The 18,630-nt window shown below is 41.7% G+C and overlaps 1 protein-coding gene across 9 annotated transcripts in view; it reads right to left on the reverse strand.

Moving 5' to 3' along the window:
• The window catches only part of LOC105860123 (WASH complex subunit 2A), a 62,100-nt gene that overhangs the window by 26,651 nt on the left and 16,819 nt on the right, over positions 1-18,630 (reverse strand). For 4 of the 9 annotated variants that reach the window (XM_076010208.1, XM_076010213.1, XM_076010211.1 and 1 more), the window contains exons 8-18: positions 17,135-17,182; positions 14,458-14,568; positions 13,804-13,888; positions 13,224-13,295; positions 12,066-12,184; positions 11,537-11,594; positions 10,050-10,109; positions 8,792-8,965; positions 6,451-6,578; positions 3,751-3,837; positions 358-462 (exon numbers count right to left, since the gene is read on the reverse strand). In XM_076010208.1, the coding sequence (XP_075866323.1) occupies positions 358-462; positions 3,751-3,837; positions 6,451-6,578; positions 8,792-8,965; positions 10,050-10,109; positions 11,537-11,594; positions 12,066-12,184; positions 13,224-13,295; positions 13,804-13,888; positions 14,458-14,568; positions 17,135-17,182 (1,047 nt within the window). The remainder of the gene's footprint in view (positions 1-357; positions 463-3,750; positions 3,838-6,450; positions 6,579-8,791; positions 8,966-10,049; positions 10,110-11,536; positions 11,595-12,065; positions 12,185-13,223; positions 13,296-13,803; positions 13,889-14,457; positions 14,569-17,134; positions 17,183-18,630) is intronic. The other 5 variants (XM_076010209.1, XM_076010214.1, XM_076010207.1 and 2 more) reach the window with 3 other exon arrangements.

Genomic DNA, 18,630 nt, shown 5'->3' on the forward strand with positions numbered 1-18,630 from the left:
GGCATGGTGGCGCATGCCTGTAGTCCCAGCTACTCGGGAGGCTGAGGCAGCAGGATTGCTTGAGCCCAGGAGTTTGAGGTTGCTGTGAGCTAGGCTGACGCCATGGCACTCACTCTAGCCTGGGCAACAAAGTGAGATGCTGTCACAAAAAAAAAAAAAAAAAAAAAAAAAAAAAAAAGAATGCATAAAACAGACATAGATACCAGTCTGTGTGTTAATCAGCTGTTCATGTTATTGGAAAGGTTTCTGGCAAACAGTAGGCTGTAGTTAAGTTTTTGGGTAGTCAAAAGTTACATCAACAACAGTTTTGTACAAATCTAAAAGTTAATTATCTCATGCTGCAATAACAGTGTTTACCTCTTCATCTTCATCATCAAACAGGGAGACCGATGTGGGGAGCTTGCTAGGCGGCAGAGATGCTCCTTTTAACTTACTTGCATTTTGAGAAGAAAACAAATCCTGCTGGAACAAGATTAAAGTTATTGGTTAACAGGATATATCAGTTTTGAAAATATCAGGTCAGTATAGGTCAGGCACAGTGGCTCATGCCTGTAATCACACCACTTTGGGAGGCTGAGGCAGGAGGATTGCTGGAGGCCAGAATTTGAAGACCAGCCTGGACAACATAGCAAGACCCCATATATACAAAGAATAGAAAAATTAGCCAGACATGGTAGCATGCCATTTGTAGTCTCAGCTACTTAGGTGGCTGAGACAAGAGGATCACTTGAGCCCAGGAGTTTCAGGTTGCAGTGAGCTATGATGATGCCCTATTTCAAAAAAAAAATAACACAAAACAAAACGACAAATAAATAAATAAGTACAGTATCAGGTCAATATAAAACACTAAAGACTAGGACATGAAGGCTGCCATGGTCTAGGTTTCCTTTGTTACAGGAAAGGTGCTCAGATAGAGTCCTGAAAGAGATGGGCCTCAGAGTCTGTCCTGGTTTGTGCAGCACAGATGCCTGCATGTAAGGAGGAAGAGAGCCACAGGATCCAGGTGGCCTCATGAAATGGGGGCTGCTATACTCCCACCTCAACATAAGGTAGGATGGATGAAGTTTCCCAATCAATGTCATATCATGCTAAAAAAAAAAAAAAGACGTTCTTTTTCTGTCTAAAGAATGAAAGAAACTAAGCAGAGACAATAATGGAAACAGAGGCTAGATTCCCAAATTACTGAATTTATGACTATTTTATTTGGTAACACCCCTCTCTCCTAATATTATGCTATTATCTTTTAAATAAATACAAATTAAAATTTTATTTTAAAATGTTTGCTATTCTTCTTGAACTATAACTAGATGTTGCAAACCAGGAAAAGATCTGCTAGATTCTGAAAAAATTTTCAAACTGCTATAAAATATTAGACTATATTGCAAAGAAAGATCTACAAATTGAGCTGCATGAATTAGAAACATTAAACAGGACAACTATTCTCTTGGAAAGAGAAACTTCAATTCATAAGAGCCACACAAATAGGACAAGAACATATTTTCTAAGACCTCTTTGGACAATCTTTTAAAAAATCATGGAATCAACATCTGCTCCTCAAATATAGACCTAATAATTAGTTCACTACATGAGATCTCTTCTCAGCACAGCGGATTCCGCCTGTGCTCCACCGAGTCCCGTGAGTTTGCTCAGGTAGAAGCAGCCACAGGAGAGCTCAGGCTTCCCATGCTCCCCTGCACTTTACACACTGGCAAAAGAAAGGGCTCTGTTGCTTTAAGAAAATAAAACTGAACCAAAGCAAAGAATAAAAACAAATTTCAATATCACAATATTGGATCCTTAACTAATACCTTTCTTGGTATTGGAAAAAAAGACACTTTCATTGCCTTGAACACATCCCCCAAAATGACTTCACAGGCAAGCTTCAGCTCCATGCTTGAGATACACAGGCAGGAGTGAAAAGTCATTCCTTCTGGCCAAAGTGTTATCTTCCAGACTGCCTTGTTTTACTTCGCCTTGCCCAAGAATTCCGACAATATCCAACAAAACATTCAATGTATGATGATGCATGTGGCGCAAATCCTTTGGGGTGGGGTTTGAAATAAGGCTGCAAATTCATTTACACTCCTACCATCACGCACTGGAGTCTTGGCCATTCCCCTTGAACCTGAGTGGGCCTCTGTGACCACCCACCAACAAAACACAGCAGAACGAACACCTCTGACTTCCAAGGCTGAGACAAGAGGCCATACCACCTCTACCCAGCTCTCTCAGGAGTCTCCCTTACACCCCTAAGCCTCCACATAAGAGGCCCAGCTTCCCTGAGGCTGCATGCTGGGAGGCCACACAGGGCTGGGAGGTGCCCCAGAGGTCCCAGCTGCAGGAGTGAGCTAGTTCTCAGCCCAGCCACCTTCCGACACAAGAGACCCTCAGTGACAATTGCCTAGCTGAGTCCAAATCAACTTCTAGAACTGCGAGAGACAATAAAACTGTTGGTGTTTTAAACCACTAAGTTTTGGAGTGATTTATTCCATAGCAATAAACAACCAGAACACCTCATAAATCACTTAAATTCCTCACCTTCGGCTCTTTACATAGTCAAAATTTACTGGATGTCTTACCATGTGCCAAGCACTGGTATCAGGGATAGGATGCTGGGGATGCAAACAGGAAATAAAACACACTACCTTCATGGAGCTTACTCTAGTAGGGGCAAAGACAATGAACAAGCAAACACACACTGTCCCTGGCGACGTGTGCTGTGGTGAACAGTGAAACGGAGCAGGGGACAAAGAGTGCAGTGTGGTGTGTGCTGCCAGACTTGCTGCTGTGTAGAAGTCATCAGGGCAGCCTCACAGAGAACTGAAAGAGGAAGCCAGCCAGCCACCTAGATTCTGGGAACAGCGTTCCGCAGGGTGGCACGAACCAGCGCACAGACCCCGAGGTGTGGGTGATGCTTGGGGAGCAAGAGGACAAGACAGTGCAGCCCCATTAACTGCCATCTTTTGGGTACTAGCCTTCAATCAAATACCAGCCTCTAAAGTATTATTTACATCCAGGGCAATCTCTCCACTTCCGAAGAGCTACATGTTCACCCTGGCTAGAGCACAGAGTGCAAGCATGAGAGCCTAACCCAAGAGCCCATGGTTTCTTGAAATTACATGTAAATTTCTGCCATGTCCACATATTTTTCTGTGAAGGGGACTTATTACTTCCCATCATATTCTCATACAGATCTCCAATCCTCTAAAATAAAAGGCTAACTTAAAATTAGCTCTAAAAGGACCTAAACCTGAGGGAGTCAGAAAAAGTCATAAAACTTTTGAGAGCTGGTACGGACATGCCTGGAGGGACCGAGGCAGTCTGTGGACCAGGGCCACCCACAGCCTGTTCATGGTCATGATGAGACAAAAGGCTGTGCCAGAGTATACCTGCTATGGCACTGAGCCCACCATCTAGTTAGCGAGGCTGTCGAAAAAGGAAGCAGCGTGGTGATTTCCATTATGGTACCAGAGACTTACTGCACTGTCCACTAACAAGCAGCCTAATACTTGAGAATCTGGGAGAGAGTATTTTCCTCCTGGGAGATGCAATGGATTCAAACTCAAAGGTGAAAAGTATTGTATACACACTGCTTTCTAAAAATCGTATGTTCTCAAGACATTATTTTCAAAGAACTAAAGTACTTAACAAAAAATCTTATACCTCCACTGAGAAAAACCTGATTCAGAAATAGTTTCTAATGTCATATCCATAGACTAATAACCACAACTAAGAAAAAGAATTTCATACCTCAGAATCCTCTTCATCCGAAAATAAACCTTTTTGAGTCTTTGTTTCAGAAGGAACCTTGAGATTTTTGCTGGAATCTACGGTAACCTTTGATGAGGGAGAAAAAAGAAAAATTAAGGGTTAACATTTAAATATGATACCTGGAAATGAGGGTTTACTCAATCATTCACTTATATTTTCTTTGTACTGAGTCCCGGCCATGATAGGGGCCAGGCCACACCCCTGGGACAAGGAAATAAAGATGCCTCAGAATTTGGGCACATATAAAGTTCACACAAAGAACTAATGCAAAGGGATAAGTATGAGAAAAATGTAAAAATTGGTATAACTTATGAAAGAGGGGAAGAAAACAGTTCCTTGAGAAAGTACATGTCTCACAAAAAAACAAAATAAAAAAAAGCAATAAGAAGGAAAAAAAAAGTACACACCTCAGGGCAGTTAAGGCTGGGACACGGGGGTACGATATGAGCAAGGATGCTCCACGCCAAGGGAATCATGTGAGAAGAGAAGAGCAAGAAAGCAGACGGTACATCTGGTGTATCAGACAGCAAGGTGCCCTGCCCACATGACATGGCGCACAGAAGTAGCAAGTACAGTTAGAGACAGCGTGGCATGGCAGACTGCCCCGGGAGCCTACCAATTCTGCATGCTGGGCTTCAGGTGTTTGGCAGGGAAGTCAGGTTTCACAGCAAGGACACGACACGACACGATGAGATGTGCTTTACAGAGAGGAGGGATCAGCTCCATGGATAGCGCGAGGGCCGGCAGCCAGAAGGGCTTAGCCCTTTGCACTTGGATGTCGAGTATGACTTGACACGGTTAGCAAAAATTATAGAGATTAAAATTACTCTTTGAATGTATCAATAATTTGAAATATTAAAAAATCCAAATAAATAAGTTGTATGGAAAGAAACTCCATTTTTTTATTCTACTGCCACGCTTTGTAAAATCTGGGGTATTTAAAAAATTAAATCCCGAGTAGAATAAATGAATCGAGAAAAAAGCAAGCTAGTGCAAAGAGTTAAAGATGCCGGGCACACAGCCACCAGCCAAAGACAAATATAGGTCAGTCTGAGCATTAAAAGACAGTAACAATGGTAATGGATTATCATGCATTGTATAATCAAGCAATACCAAAAGTGGGGGGAAAGAAGAGAAAAAGCTCTTCTATTCAGAAAAATGCCAGCTAATATATGTAAAAGAAATACAGAATTAGAAAAACATTATTTTGTACCCACAAACAAGATAACTGGTTCAGGAAAAGATTATCAATGGATGTTAAGGCCACTGACTGAAAGGCTAGTAGAAAGCAGATATTCACAAAGTGTCAAAGTATCACTTTAGAGATTAACTTTTTTTTTTTTGGAGACAGCGTCTTGCTCTGTCACTCAGGCTGGAGTGTGGTGGTGTCATCACAGCTCAGTCTGGGGCTCAAGAAAGCCTCCTGCCTCAGTCCCCCGAGTAGCTGAGACTACAGGCACGTACCACCATGCCCGTTTAAGAGATCAACTTATTAATGACAGAAGAGAACAGGGTACCTTTCCCTTGGTAGGCACCATTTTAACCAAGTGACAAAACCCCACCACCATGGGGCAGACCATGGACCTGAGGTGTCTTGGGAGGTGATGCAATGGGAAGTGCACAACTTTGCCTGCCTGTATTCTTGCCAACAGTGCTTAGCCTGAATCTAATCAGAGGAAAATAATCAAGCAAATTCACCACATGACACATTCTACAAGACAATTTGCTGGTCATTGGGGGAAGGGAATGCGGGAGGTGTTGCTTGACATTTTAAAAGGAGACTAAAGAGAAAGGACAACCAAATGCAATGCGGACACATTGCCTGGATCCTGGGTTTCTTTTAAAAAAAAAAAAAAAAAAAAAGGCAAAAAACAAAAAAGCTATAAAGCTGCAGTGTCCAACCCCTGGGCCACTGACCAGTACTGGTCCATGGCCTGTTAGGAACCAGGCCACACAGCAGGAAGTGAGGGGCGGCTGTGAAGCTTCATCTGTATTTACAGCCACTCCCCATTGCTGGCATCACTGACTAAGCTCTGCTTCCTGTGAGATCAGCAGCAGCATTAGATTCTGCATTATGGTGAGTTGTATAATTATTTAATTATATATTACAATGTAATAATAATAGAAATAAAGTGCAAAATAAATGCAATATGCTTGAATCATCCCAAAACTATTCCCCACCTCCTGCTCCACGGAAAAACCATCCTCCATAAAAGGAAGTCCCTAGTGCCAAAAAAATTGGGGACTGCTGCTATCAAGGATATTTTTGGGACAAAAGAAGAAATCAGAATATGGACTATATACGAGATAATTTTAAATTGGTATATTTGTTGGGCGTGATTTCACAATGACATTTTGGAACAAACAGAAGCAATTTGAATATGGGCTGGATATTAGATTCTACTACAAAATTATTGTTCATCTCATAACTGTTAATAATGAGACTTTGGTTATATAATCTTTTAAGTTATATAACCTCCTTCTATAAAAGGAGGTCCCTGGTGCCAGATTCCTGAATCTGGGTGGCAGTTATCTGGTTATTCACTGTACTCTTTCCACTTTCTGTTTTAAATTCTTCAATATAAATGTGAAACAGAACATTACTGCCCTCTGTGCTCCAGATGAATTAGTAACATGCCCCAATTAACAGTCCTCAGTCCAGTCTTCCCGCCTGCTCACCTTTTTTTCTGCTCTTGCTTTATTCTCATCTGTCTGACTCACAGTGGCTTCTGGTAATGTCCCTGCTTTTTCTTTGAACAGATCTCCTTCCTCATCATCAAAGATATTAGCGGTGGGTTGGACTTTGCCTTTAAAAAGATACCGTGGCATAAAATTACACTAAGGTCAAAAATCCTACCACGAAATTCACAGATTAAAAATTCTTCCCTCCTAAAGAATAAATAGAAAATGCATGTTATTTCTTGGTCACTTATAAAGAAATAGTAAATGGAACTATGTTTTTCCCTTAGAATTTTTCAAAGAGTGCAACAGCAGCTAAACTGAAACATAGGACAGACAAGTTAACCATCTGGTTGACACCCTTATCCAAGCAGCAGCATCCTATGCTTATAATAGCTTATACTGGCTTCAAAGGTAAAAAGAGAACTATAAGAAGAAAGACCATTTAGGTGGACCACCAAATGAACCATTCTAGGAATCTGAAGAGTGAGGCTCGTTTATTTTTAAAAAATCAAACTATATAGAAGCACATTAAAGCAAATACTGAAATCCCCCCATAACTCCACCAGCCCACCCAAACAAGACAGACATAGGGTCCAGCTAATATACATGTTTCTAACTCTTCCAAAGGACATACTAATGAACTAACGTTAGACATTCACAAATAAGGCTATAAACTGTAAGATAATTTGAACAATGTGCCTCACCATTCACGTTTTATATTTAATGTACCTAGGAAATCTTCCCAAATCAACATGCATAGACCCATTCTTTTTAATGGCTTCATAAAATTCCACTGAATGGAAGGACCACAGCTTACCCTACTGAGGAATATTTGGGTGGTTTCCAACATTTGCCACAGGCATTGCTGTACCAAATGAGGCATGTGTCACTGAAATGAGGACACTGACTCATGAATGTCCTGAGAGATCAGCAGTTGTCCAAAAAAGCAGCATCAATTTATTTATGATGCCAAATCAGTTCTTAAAGATATCCACTAAGTGAGGCCCTCTGGAGCTGCAAGAGGCAATACTACCCCCATTCACCGGCATTTTAGTCAGCCTAGACCTGTATGCCCTATTACATCTGTCTGAACTCTTTCTAGAATAACTAGGCTATTATCTTCCCTCACATTTCTGCTTCCATTCTTACTTTCGACACCTAACACTAGAAAAGGAAAGTAAATCCAGACAGCTTGGTTCCAAATGCATTCTGGTCCCATCTATTCCTTTTTTTTTTTTTTGAGACAGAGTCTCGCTTTGTTGCCCAGGCTAGAGTGAGTGCCATGGCATCAGCCTAGCTCACAGCAACCTCAAACTCCTGGGCTCAAGCAATCCTGCTGCCTCAGCCTCCTGAGTAGCTGGGCCTACAGGCATGCGCCACCATGCCCGGCTAATTTTTCTATATATATTAGTTGGCCAATTAATTTCTTTCTATTTATAGTAGAGACAGGGTCTCACTCTTGCTCAGGCTGGTTCTGAACTCCTGACATTGAGCAATCCGCCTGCCTCGGCCTCCCAAAGTGCTAGGATTACAGGCGTGAGCCACGGCACCTGGCCTGGTTCCATCTATTCCTTACGGCATCCTTTCCTTTTGCAAGTTACTGAAAATTGTGTGCACCTTAGTGATCTACTTTTCCAGAAAAGTGCCCAATGAATCTAAGTCCTGCAATCCCGAGTGTGATCCACAGACCAGCAATTTCTGCCCACCAGGGACCTTGTTAGAAATGCAGACTCTCAGGTCCCACCCTAGACCCACTGAATCAGAATCTTCACTTTGACAAGAGCCCGGGGAGATTCATCTGCACATTAAAGAACAAATGATTTAGAGGAATGACTTCAGGAACATAAGGACTTAAATCTGAGGGGAGGAGAAAGGAGAGTGCCCAAGTAGGGGCTCAAAAGCCTGTCATAAAAGGAAAGGTCAAGGACACCTGAGCTTTTTGGCAGAGAGAAGAGAAAATGGGAACTAGGATATGACATTCTTGCTCATAAAATTTACTTAGGGCTGCTGAAAGAAAGTATGATTAAAACTTTCTCAGCAATTCTACAGTTCAGAACTAGAAATTTTGAGCAAAAATTACAGAGGAAAAGATTTCAGCTCTCTGTAAGGAAGATAATCTTAATAATTAGTTTTCAGAGAAGAAAAGATTGGTTCATAAAATAGAGACCTCCAAGGCACCATAACTATTTAAGTACAGACAAGACAACTCAGTAACAGGACTGCTCAAGGACGGATTCTGGAACCACAGGAGATACAGAACTAGGAGAGCTTATGTCCTTTTTAGGTCAATCATTCTTTTTCTGCCTAAATTCCCAGAAACAGAGGTTGGAACAGGTACCTGTCTTGGAAGGTTTGCTGAGAGATGCCGCAAAAAAATCGTCGTCGTCATCATCATCATCAAAGAGGCCAGTGGGAGGTGGGGGGTATGGGCTTTTCCCTGGAAGGGGCTGCTCAGGCTTTTGGGGTTCCTTCCGTGATGGAGCTAAGGCAGCACCAAACACATCAGTGTCCCCTGTGGGTGGAGGGACAGAACAACCACAGCCATAAGCCAGTGTGGACCTCCCATCTTTATAGAAAAAAACAGTATCATGCACCAAGAACTTTTAGTTTCAGTTCACAAAACACATTAGTAGGGCCATTGACCTCCATCCATTACTCCTTTGGAACATCCCACAACACAGAATTGCCTGGTCAGGCCGGGCGCGGTGGCTCAAGCCTGTAATCCTAGCTCTCTGGGAGGCCGAGGCGGGCGGATTGCTCAAGGTCAGGAGTTCGAAACCAGCCTGAGCAAGAGCGAGACCCCGTCTCTACTATAAATAGAAAGAAACTAATTGGCCAACTAATATATATAGAAAAAATTAGCCGGGCATGGTGGCTCATGCCTGTAGTCCCAGCTACTTGGGAGGCTGAGACAGAAGGATCGCTTGAGCCCAGGAGTTTGAGGTTGCTGTGAGCTAGGCTGACGCCACGGCACTCACTCTAGCCTGGGCAACAAAGTGAGACTCTGTCTCAAAAAAAAAAAAAAAAAAAAAAAAAGAATTGCCTGGTCATTCAGACACAAAAGAGTCCAAGCCCACTGATTTCCAGGGGAATATGCCAGTAAGGAGTTCTTTCTACAAGCTGTCCAATGTGCTCTGAAGCTCCCAGGTACCTCCTACTCTCCAGCCAGTCTTCCGAAGATGGCAATTTAAAAAAATGACAAAATAAGGCCGGGCGCTGTGGCTCACGCCTGTAATCCTAGCTCTTGGGAGGCCGAGGCGGGCGGATTGCTCAAGGTCAGGAGTTCAAAACCAGCCTGAGCAAGAGCGAGACCCCGTCTCTACTATAAATAGAAAGAAATTAATTGGCCAACTGATATATATATAAAAAAATTAGCCGGGCATGGTGGCGCATGCCTGTAGTCCCAGCTACCCGGGAGGCTGAGGCAGAAGGATCACTCGAGCCCAGGAGTTTGAGGTTGCTGTGAGCTAGGACGCCACGGCACTCACTCTAGCCTGGGCAACAAAGCGAGACTCTGTCTCAAAAAAAAAAAAAAAAAAAAATGACAAAATAGCAGTTGTATAGTTTTTAAAAAAACAAACCCTAAGTTATGTTACCTAGAAATACAGAAACAGCTCCTGCTGGGATTTTCTTTCCAGGTTTGGAGGATGAAGACTCTACAATGAGGAAGAAATGGATAAGTATTTTACAAAGAAAATAACTTTCCTTGTTAGACCTACCTTTCTGAAATATGAGCAACATAACACATACCTAATAGGAAACCTTTTAAAAATAATTTTTCCTAAACAAGCCATTTTAAAATTCTTAGTATTTGCTTTTCTACTGATGTCAGGACTTTTTTGAAGGACTAACGCAGTATAAGCTGTGACCACCATGCAAGGTCACCCTGACTGTGGACGAGCAATGGCATGAGGGCAGCGGGGGAGGCCAAAGGAGGTGCTGAGCACAGCCTTCGGAGGCAGGAGCAGCACCGCCAGGGCTCCCCAAAGTAGTTTTAGCTGAACCCATTCCTGTTTGGTAAGAATGAACAAGTGAAAAAGAGTGGCAAAAACCGTGAGACAGGCAGAGGATCCACATCTCCCATCTCGTCTCATGGCCGCCCAAGACAAGACATGGCTTCTGTTCTTAAGTCCCTGTTAAATGTTTCTTTCCGAGAGAAAGAAAAAAGTGAGACGTCTGTTAAAAAATAAAAACAGTAAGAACAAGCCACAAACACCAAAACTGGGAGAGCAGAAACTGGAGGGCAAGCCAGGTTTAGGGCTCAGCAAAGCAAAGACAAGGAGAGGCTTTGGAGGGGCCCCAATTCTGATCACATGCAGCTGGGAGACTGAGTCACTTAAAATAACTAATTCCCAACTGCTAAGAACTACAACAAACCTAACAGAATAAAATTTGTAGGCTTAAAAAACAATGTTGTGTGCTTTTTAAAAACTAAACAGATGATTATGATATACACTGGCTTGGGGAATTACTGACCTCCAACTTATATGCAGTGTTAGAAATGTTTCTTTAGCTGGTGTGATGGCTCTGGCCTACAAACCCAGCTACTCAGGAGGCCAGGGCAGGAGGAGTGCTTGAGGCCTGGAGTTTGAGACCAGCCTGAGCAAGAACAAGACCCCAACACTACAAAAAATAATTTAGCTGCACCTGGCAGCTCACGCCTTGTAGTCCCAGATACTCAGGAGGCTAAGACAGAAAGATCATTTGAGCCTGGGAGTCTGAGATTGCAGTGAGCTATGATGACACCACTGTATTCTATCTATCTGGAGTGACAAAAGCAAGACTGCTTCCAAAAAAGGAAAGAAAAAAAGGAAAACTATCCCTGTCTGACTTTGTATGAATTCTCTCCTAAAAAAGAGGCCAGACTGTGATTTGGATTTACAGGTAGACGGTGCTGTTTTTTCTAAAACATGAGTTAGGGAAAATGAACTGCTTTTAACTTGACCAAGGTAAAAACAACAGCTTCCTGCTTAACAAAGAAACAAGGCTTGGAGCAACTTGAGGATCCCACGTCCTAATGGGAAAGAAAGAATTTTGGAACTCTTCACACCAAGAAGCAGAGGTAGCCTCACTCCCAGCTCACCTTCATGAAAAGGGACACGAGCTTGACAATCCTGGGGGGCTTCCGTGAAGAGGTCACTCTGGTGGTAATAAGGTACATGATGAAGAATTCAAAGTAGGGAAAAATGTAGGTGTGTTTGAGGATTTCTAAGGAAAAGTAACCTATAAAATTTAAAGTTGCATATCTACTGTTTTGCCAGAAAATCAGTTGTAAAGTGAAGACTATGGCAAAATTAAGCCTTTACATAATTTAGGCCTGTCTAGGAATTAAATACAAAAATAGAAGGCAACAGATAATATAAGAAACAATCACCTCGCCAAGTAAATTATTCACTACTCACACTCTCACATCCTCTCCTCACCTAACAAAGGACATCAGGATAGCGTATTTCTCATTCTATGACCTTAGTTCAAAATGTCCCAAAATATGAAAGTAGAAGCAACTTCCAAAAGAGAAGCCATTTTGTTCCCCACTAAAGGAACAAAGTGCATTTCTTCCTTGTGGACCATGACATAGCTACAAGGAGCATGGCTGGGTACCACTGACTTACCTCCTCATCCTCATCATCAAAAAGTCCCTTGCCTCCACTGAACAGGCCGCCTCTAGAGCCAAACGGTGAGAAGTCTTCGTCGGTCAGCTTGGGGGGTTCAAATAAGTTATCTTCCTCATCTAGCAAATGGAAATGTTATGCAGGGAGCATTAAAGATGAGTTTGGAACCCAAATTCCCAGCTTCGCCTCTATGGCTCCAAGCGGGCATGGAATTTATCTAACCATATTTAACAAAGAGTATGTTAGGGCAGGGTGATGAATTTTAAACAAAACCTCACTCAAAAGTCCACTGATGGCCAGGCGTGGTGGCTCACACCTGTAATCCTAGCACTCTGGGAGGCTGAGGTGGGAGGATCGCTTGAGCTTAGAAGTTTGAGACCAGCCTGAGCAAGAGTGAGACCCCATCTCCACTAAAAATGGGAAGAAATTAGCCGGACGACTAAAATATATAGAAAAAAAATTAGCCGGGCATGGTGATCCATGCCTATAGTCCCAGCTCCTTGGGAGGCTGAGGCAGGAGGATCGCTTGAGCTCAGGAGTTTGAGGTTGCTATGAGCTAGGCTGACACCACAGAACTCTAGTCAGGACAATAAAGACTCTGTCTCAAAAAAAAAAAAAAAAGTCCACTGAAGCCCTCAAAAGGCTCTCTGCACTCCCAAGTCTGTCAAAGCCCAGAGCAGACAGAGTAAGTTCTCTAGGCAATCTCCCCTCAGCTAGACTTACTTATTTTGAAGCAAGGATATGATTCAATTGCCACATTCAAGACCCATCACCCCAAGAAATCTGGGGGAAGGAAGAGCACACTGAGCAGCAGACAGGCGCAGTGATGAGTAGAATAAACTGACATCACTATTTAATACAAAAGGGCCCGACATATTCTTTACTAAAAACAAGTGCTACAAAGCCATAGTTTCTATACATCTAGAGAATTTTAGAAATGATCACTATAAAATCAAATAATTCAAATCTTTACAGGTACTTTCATTCCACACCCACTTCTCCTCCCAACACCCCAAAGCATGCTTTTAGATGCTTTAAAAAAGTAAATGGAAACAGACCCTATTTATCAGCATTTAAAGCAACACTTTATAAATTATGTAAGCAACATTCCCAAATCAAAAGGTTCCTAAAATACCAGAATTGCAGGAAAACACCTACCATCTGAAGGACTTCTCCTTTCCTTCTTCTCTTTCAATGTCTTCTGAGGTTTTGCTTCTCCTGAGGATAAAGCTTGAAGAATATTTCAGTTTTAATAATACTTAGCCCATGCCTGATATATATATATATATATATATATACTGATTCTTTACATGTCTGTCATCCTCATGACTCGTAAGCTATGAGCAAGATATTCAACTTTGGGCCTGGCACTGTGGCTCACACCTGTAATCCCAGCACTCTAGGAGGCCGAGGCAGGAGGACTGCTTGAGCTCAGGAGTTTGAGACCAGTCTGAGCAAGAGCAAGACCCACCTCTACTAAAAAGAGAAAAATTAGCTGGCATTGTGGTACACGCCTATAGGCCTAGCTATATGGGAGGCTGAGGCAGGAGGATCCCTTGAGCCCAGGAGTTTGAGGTTGCAGTGAGCTATGATGATACCACAGCACTCTAGCGGGGGCAACAGAGCAAGATTCTGCCCCCCTCCAAAACAAAGGAAAATCTTCCCTCAGTGAAGCTAGCAGAGCAGCAGAGGGCCCTACACTTCACCAACCACCCATTACCACATCTCTGTGGCTCACTTGTCTGTTCCTGTCCCATTCGGCTCCCGCCATCCCCTTTGATCCTGGCCGCCAGCTCATCAGCAAACGTCGGTCCACTTCTTTTCTACACGCAGCAGAGACCAAAAGAATCACTTATTCTGTAGCAGACAAGCTAGTGCAGTTTACTTTCGGACACCTAACAAAATTATGTAAACAATAGCAAAAAAGTTGATCTGAGGCAAAGACAGAGCTTCATTAAATGAATTTAAATGTATGTACCCTATACAGATCACCCAGGGAACAGGTTCATAAACTGTTCCTTCAAAGGGAGATGCTCTTTATTTCCTTATTTTTTTAATACTTCACTTTAATACTTCACTTTAAAACTTAAAAATCTAGATAACAAAACTGGTAAAGGTGCTTGAGGGGTAGAGGGAGAAGCACTACAGTCTTCAAACTCTGGAACTGAACATATTCTAGATGATCTGACTTGTAAAATAGTAACATTTGGAGAAGAAAGTGGTACTTGTGAGGCAATTTGGGATGCTCACCATTATTTTCAAAAGTGTAACTGAAGTGACAAACGTGATGCAAAAACAAGATGGCTACAAATACAAGTGACAATACAAGACAAGAGTCATAGGTACCATTTCTAAAACCCTTCCAAGTGGTAGCAACTACAGTCTTTCTTACAGGTCTAGCATTTTCTTCAACATCCTCAACATCTTCCTCCTCCTTCTCAGAGTCAGCGAAAAGGTCACAGCCATCATCCTCCTCTTCCTCATCACTCATTTGTGTGGTGTGCTAAGAGTACAAAACAACAGATTAACACGATTAGATACAGTCATCAAGCTGAAAAGGAGACACTGTCACTTGGCCTTTATGCTCCTTCAAAATAGTAATAGCTTTTTAAAAGAATGATGACAGGCCGGGCGCGGTGGCTCAAGCCTGTAATCCTAGCACTCTGGGAGGCCGAGGCGGTGGATTGCTCAAGGTCAGGAGTTCAAAACCAGCCTGAGCGAGACTCCGTCTCTACTATAAAAAAATAGAAAGAAATTAATTGGCCAACTAATCATATATATCAAAAATTAGCCGGGCATGGTGGCGCATTCCTGTAGTCCCAGCTACTTGGGAGGCTGAGGCAGGAGGATTGCTTGAGCCCAGGAGTTTGAGGTTGCTGTGAGCTAGGCTGATGCCACAGCACTCACTCTAGCCTGGGCAACAAAGTGAGACTCTGTCTCAAAAAAAAAAAAAAAAAAAAAAAAAAAGAATGATGACAGTCATGCTGTAGCAAGTTATGAAGCAGTACATGTGTTGGCACAAATAACACACAAGATTTACTGAGGATCTAAATAAAGAATTTACCCTTTAATAAGAATGTAAAAGCAAGAATATAAAATATTGAAATATTCAAAATGTCTATCACTAGAGAAATATAAACAAATTAGTATAGTCTTAACTTAATAAGACTACTGAGTAATAACTAGAAGGAATAAGCTGTAACAACTACAGAGCCATCCAAGGTAGATCAAGTCAACAAGTACAGAATGACAAACCCAGTATGAGACTCTTGCCCCTGACACATATACTCTACCACTTCCACGGACACAGACGTAATTATAATTATAAAAACAAAGAAAAGGACTTGGAAAGACACACTCCCAGACCACAATTCTGATTACCTCTGGAGAGTATGCAGAGAAGGATTGGAGGCCTCAAACGTAGCCTTATCTATTAAGTTCTAATTTTTTCAAAGGTGGCCATTAGTATAATATGCATAATTTGCACAGTGTACAACATTTTTCAGTGTTTAAATCAATCAACTATACCATGCACAATGCTAAAAGCACTTTATTACCTAATTTAATCCTTGCAACTCTGAGGTTAACTGTGGCATACAAAACCAGTAAGTCTTTAATAAGGAAAACAAATGGTAAGCCAATGCTTTTAATAACAATACTGCACTGTTTGAAAAACTGTGTGTATTTATGAACTTCAAAAGTCAACTCCAGGCCAGGCGTGGTGGCTCACGCCTGTAATCCTAGCACTTTGGGAGGCCGAGGCGGGCGGATTGCTCAAGGTCAGGAGTTCGAAACCAGCCTGAGCGAGACCCCGTCTCTACCAAAAATAGAAATAAATTAATTGACCAACTAAAAATATATATACAAAAAATTAGCCAGGCATGGTGGCGCGTGCCTGTAGTCCCAGCTACTCGGGAGGCTGAGGCAGGAGGATCGCTGAGCCCAGGAGATTGAGGTTGCTGTGAGCCAGGCTGACGCCACGGCACTCAATCTAGCCAGGGCAAAAAAGTGAGACTCTGTCTCAAAAAAAAAAAAAAAAAAAGTCAACTCCATAGAAATAAATATCCTCCAATGGAAGAGTGATTAATAAAATCATAGAGACCAATAACATTTGTGAACACAACCAGGAAGATACAAGTACCAATCAAAAAGTGCAAAATCCTTCATTTGATTGTTGACAATTTTTATGAAGAAATACTTCCCAATTAGGGAACTGAAATACAAATTGAGACAATCTCAATACACCATGGTACATACATTATCGTAGCAAAAATTTAGCTAAAATCATCACTCCAGTGCTTATGAAATTATAGGAAAATCAATACGCATGATGCATAATTTAGAAGTATCAAGTATGAAGAGCCATTAATGGAACACTACACCACCTTATTCCTCAGAAACAGTTCACAGAAGCAAAGGATTTCTATGTATAAAAATACTGAAGGCAGCATTATCTTGAAAATAAAACTTTAAACTATTTCTGTTATATATTTAGAGACTATAATAGCATTATATATCAACACGTTTAAAAATATATATTTACAAAGCAAATTACAAAGACTATCTAAAATGAAAAGGAAACACTTACATGTTAACATAAAAAAAGAAAAGAAAATATGCATACTATGAAAAGAATATGCCCTTAGATGGATATTCAAAAATTAAGATAACTGTGCTAAGACAGTAGGATTAGTTGTTTTCACCTTATGAGTGTTCATTAATGTTATTGCTGGATTCTCTCAAATTTTACCACAGGGAAGGGGGATTCACGTAAAATAGTTCAGTTTGGGTAATTAGGCCTTCTTTTGGAGGCTCTGTTTTCCAATTTTATTTTTTACTTCTTTGTCTTCTAAGAAAAATGAAGATTAAATAATAAAGCAAAATTGGGGAAAAATACACAAAGGGGGGGTAGTTAGCCTAAATACATGAAATGCTTACAGGAATATTAGTTGTAAACATGAAAAAAATCCTCACTTTGTCATAAACTAAGCAAAAGTCATTTTTGTATACATGCTATGTATGCTTCAATTAAGATTTTAAATAAAGTCACTTCAATATTGTAGCCTTACCCGGTTTTGATCATTGTCACTATGGTTGGCAAAATCTTCATCTGACTCCTTTGGGGGGAAAAAAAGGCTTTGTTACCAAACAAGCTTTACTTGGAAGCACAGAGATGACTTCAGGTCTAAGTCTCTGGGGCAAGCTGATTCTGTGTCAAGCTGAGAAAAAGCTCTGACGCTCAGTCTGTTTGCACTGACTACTGGCCACTGTATGCATCAAGGTGCCGATGAGGTGGACAGTTGGCAATGTCATGAAGGGTTGCTCCAGTTAACATGTGATTTTTGTGGTTCACTTAAACACCTCTAACAAATTGTTCATATCATCTGCACTTTCAACTCTAACCTGTGGTTTTTAAGTTAAAGTTGCACATTTAACTAAGTTATCAAAAGTTGGTTGTGTTGGCTGGACGCAGTGGCTCACGCCTGTAATCCTAGCACTCTGGGAGGCTGAGGCGGATCATTAGAGCTCAGGAGTTCACAACCAGCCTGAGGAAGAGCGAGACCCCATCTCTACTAAAAATAGAAAGAAATTAATTGGCCAACTAAAAATATATAGAAAAACTTAGCTGGGCATGGTGGTGCATGCCTATAGTTCCAGCTACTTGGGAGGTTGAGGCAAAAGGTTCGCTTGAGCCCAGGAGTTTAAGGTTGCTGTGAGCTAGGCTGATGCCACGGCACTCTAGCCTGGGGAACAGAGTGGGACTCTATCTCAAAAAAACAAAAAGTCGGTTGTGTTATTTTACACTTAGATTCCACTCTCTACATTCCCTCCAAGTAGGATAATGACTTCCTCAGGCCCAGGAAGGGGACATTAGTATTTGCTACCAGCAACTCTGTAAAGAGCTACACTGGTGGCTAAAAACAAAGGATTTATCTAATGACCATCTGTTACAGCAAGGTTGCTTATGAAAAGCTTGTTTCCTACAAGGTTCTGTTCAGAGGACTGGAGGAAGGAGGGCAGGGAGAGGGGACTGCAGAAAGGGGAACACAGGAGAGAGGAGTATATGGGCAAAATAACTGTCTCCTTTCAGAAATCTCATCCTCAAGGAGTACCCTTCCAGGTGGCTCTGCCCTTTGCAATAACAAACATCTCATCTAAATGAACAACTCCAGATATAACTGCAATCAAGGCCCACAGACTACAGGACCCTAGACCAGGAAGTCAGCGTATGTTCTGTGGATGTGAAGAGGCTAGAGGCGGCAGCAGAGCAAAATGTGAGTGGATGCTGTAAGCATCCCCCGGTCTAGAAGGTTCTATAGTAAAAAGGGTTTAAATGTAGATTTGTTTTCCTCTAGAATTATTCCAAGAAAGAATGTACTCAAAGACTATATCCCAGGCAGAGATTCCACCAAAATACCTAACCTGGCCTCCAAAAAATATATTGGGTAAGAGAGGGATTTCATGGCAAGAGGGAGGGTAATAGTGAAAGATATTAAAGCAGTTTTACTTGTTTTTGTATGTAAAACAAAAAGAAAACCTAACACCAAGGAAAAACTTCAGAATA

Source organism: Microcebus murinus, chromosome 14, assembly GCF_040939455.1.
Source record: "Microcebus murinus isolate Inina chromosome 14, M.murinus_Inina_mat1.0, whole genome shotgun sequence".
Classification (NCBI taxonomy): Eukaryota; Metazoa; Chordata; class Mammalia; order Primates; family Cheirogaleidae; genus Microcebus; species Microcebus murinus.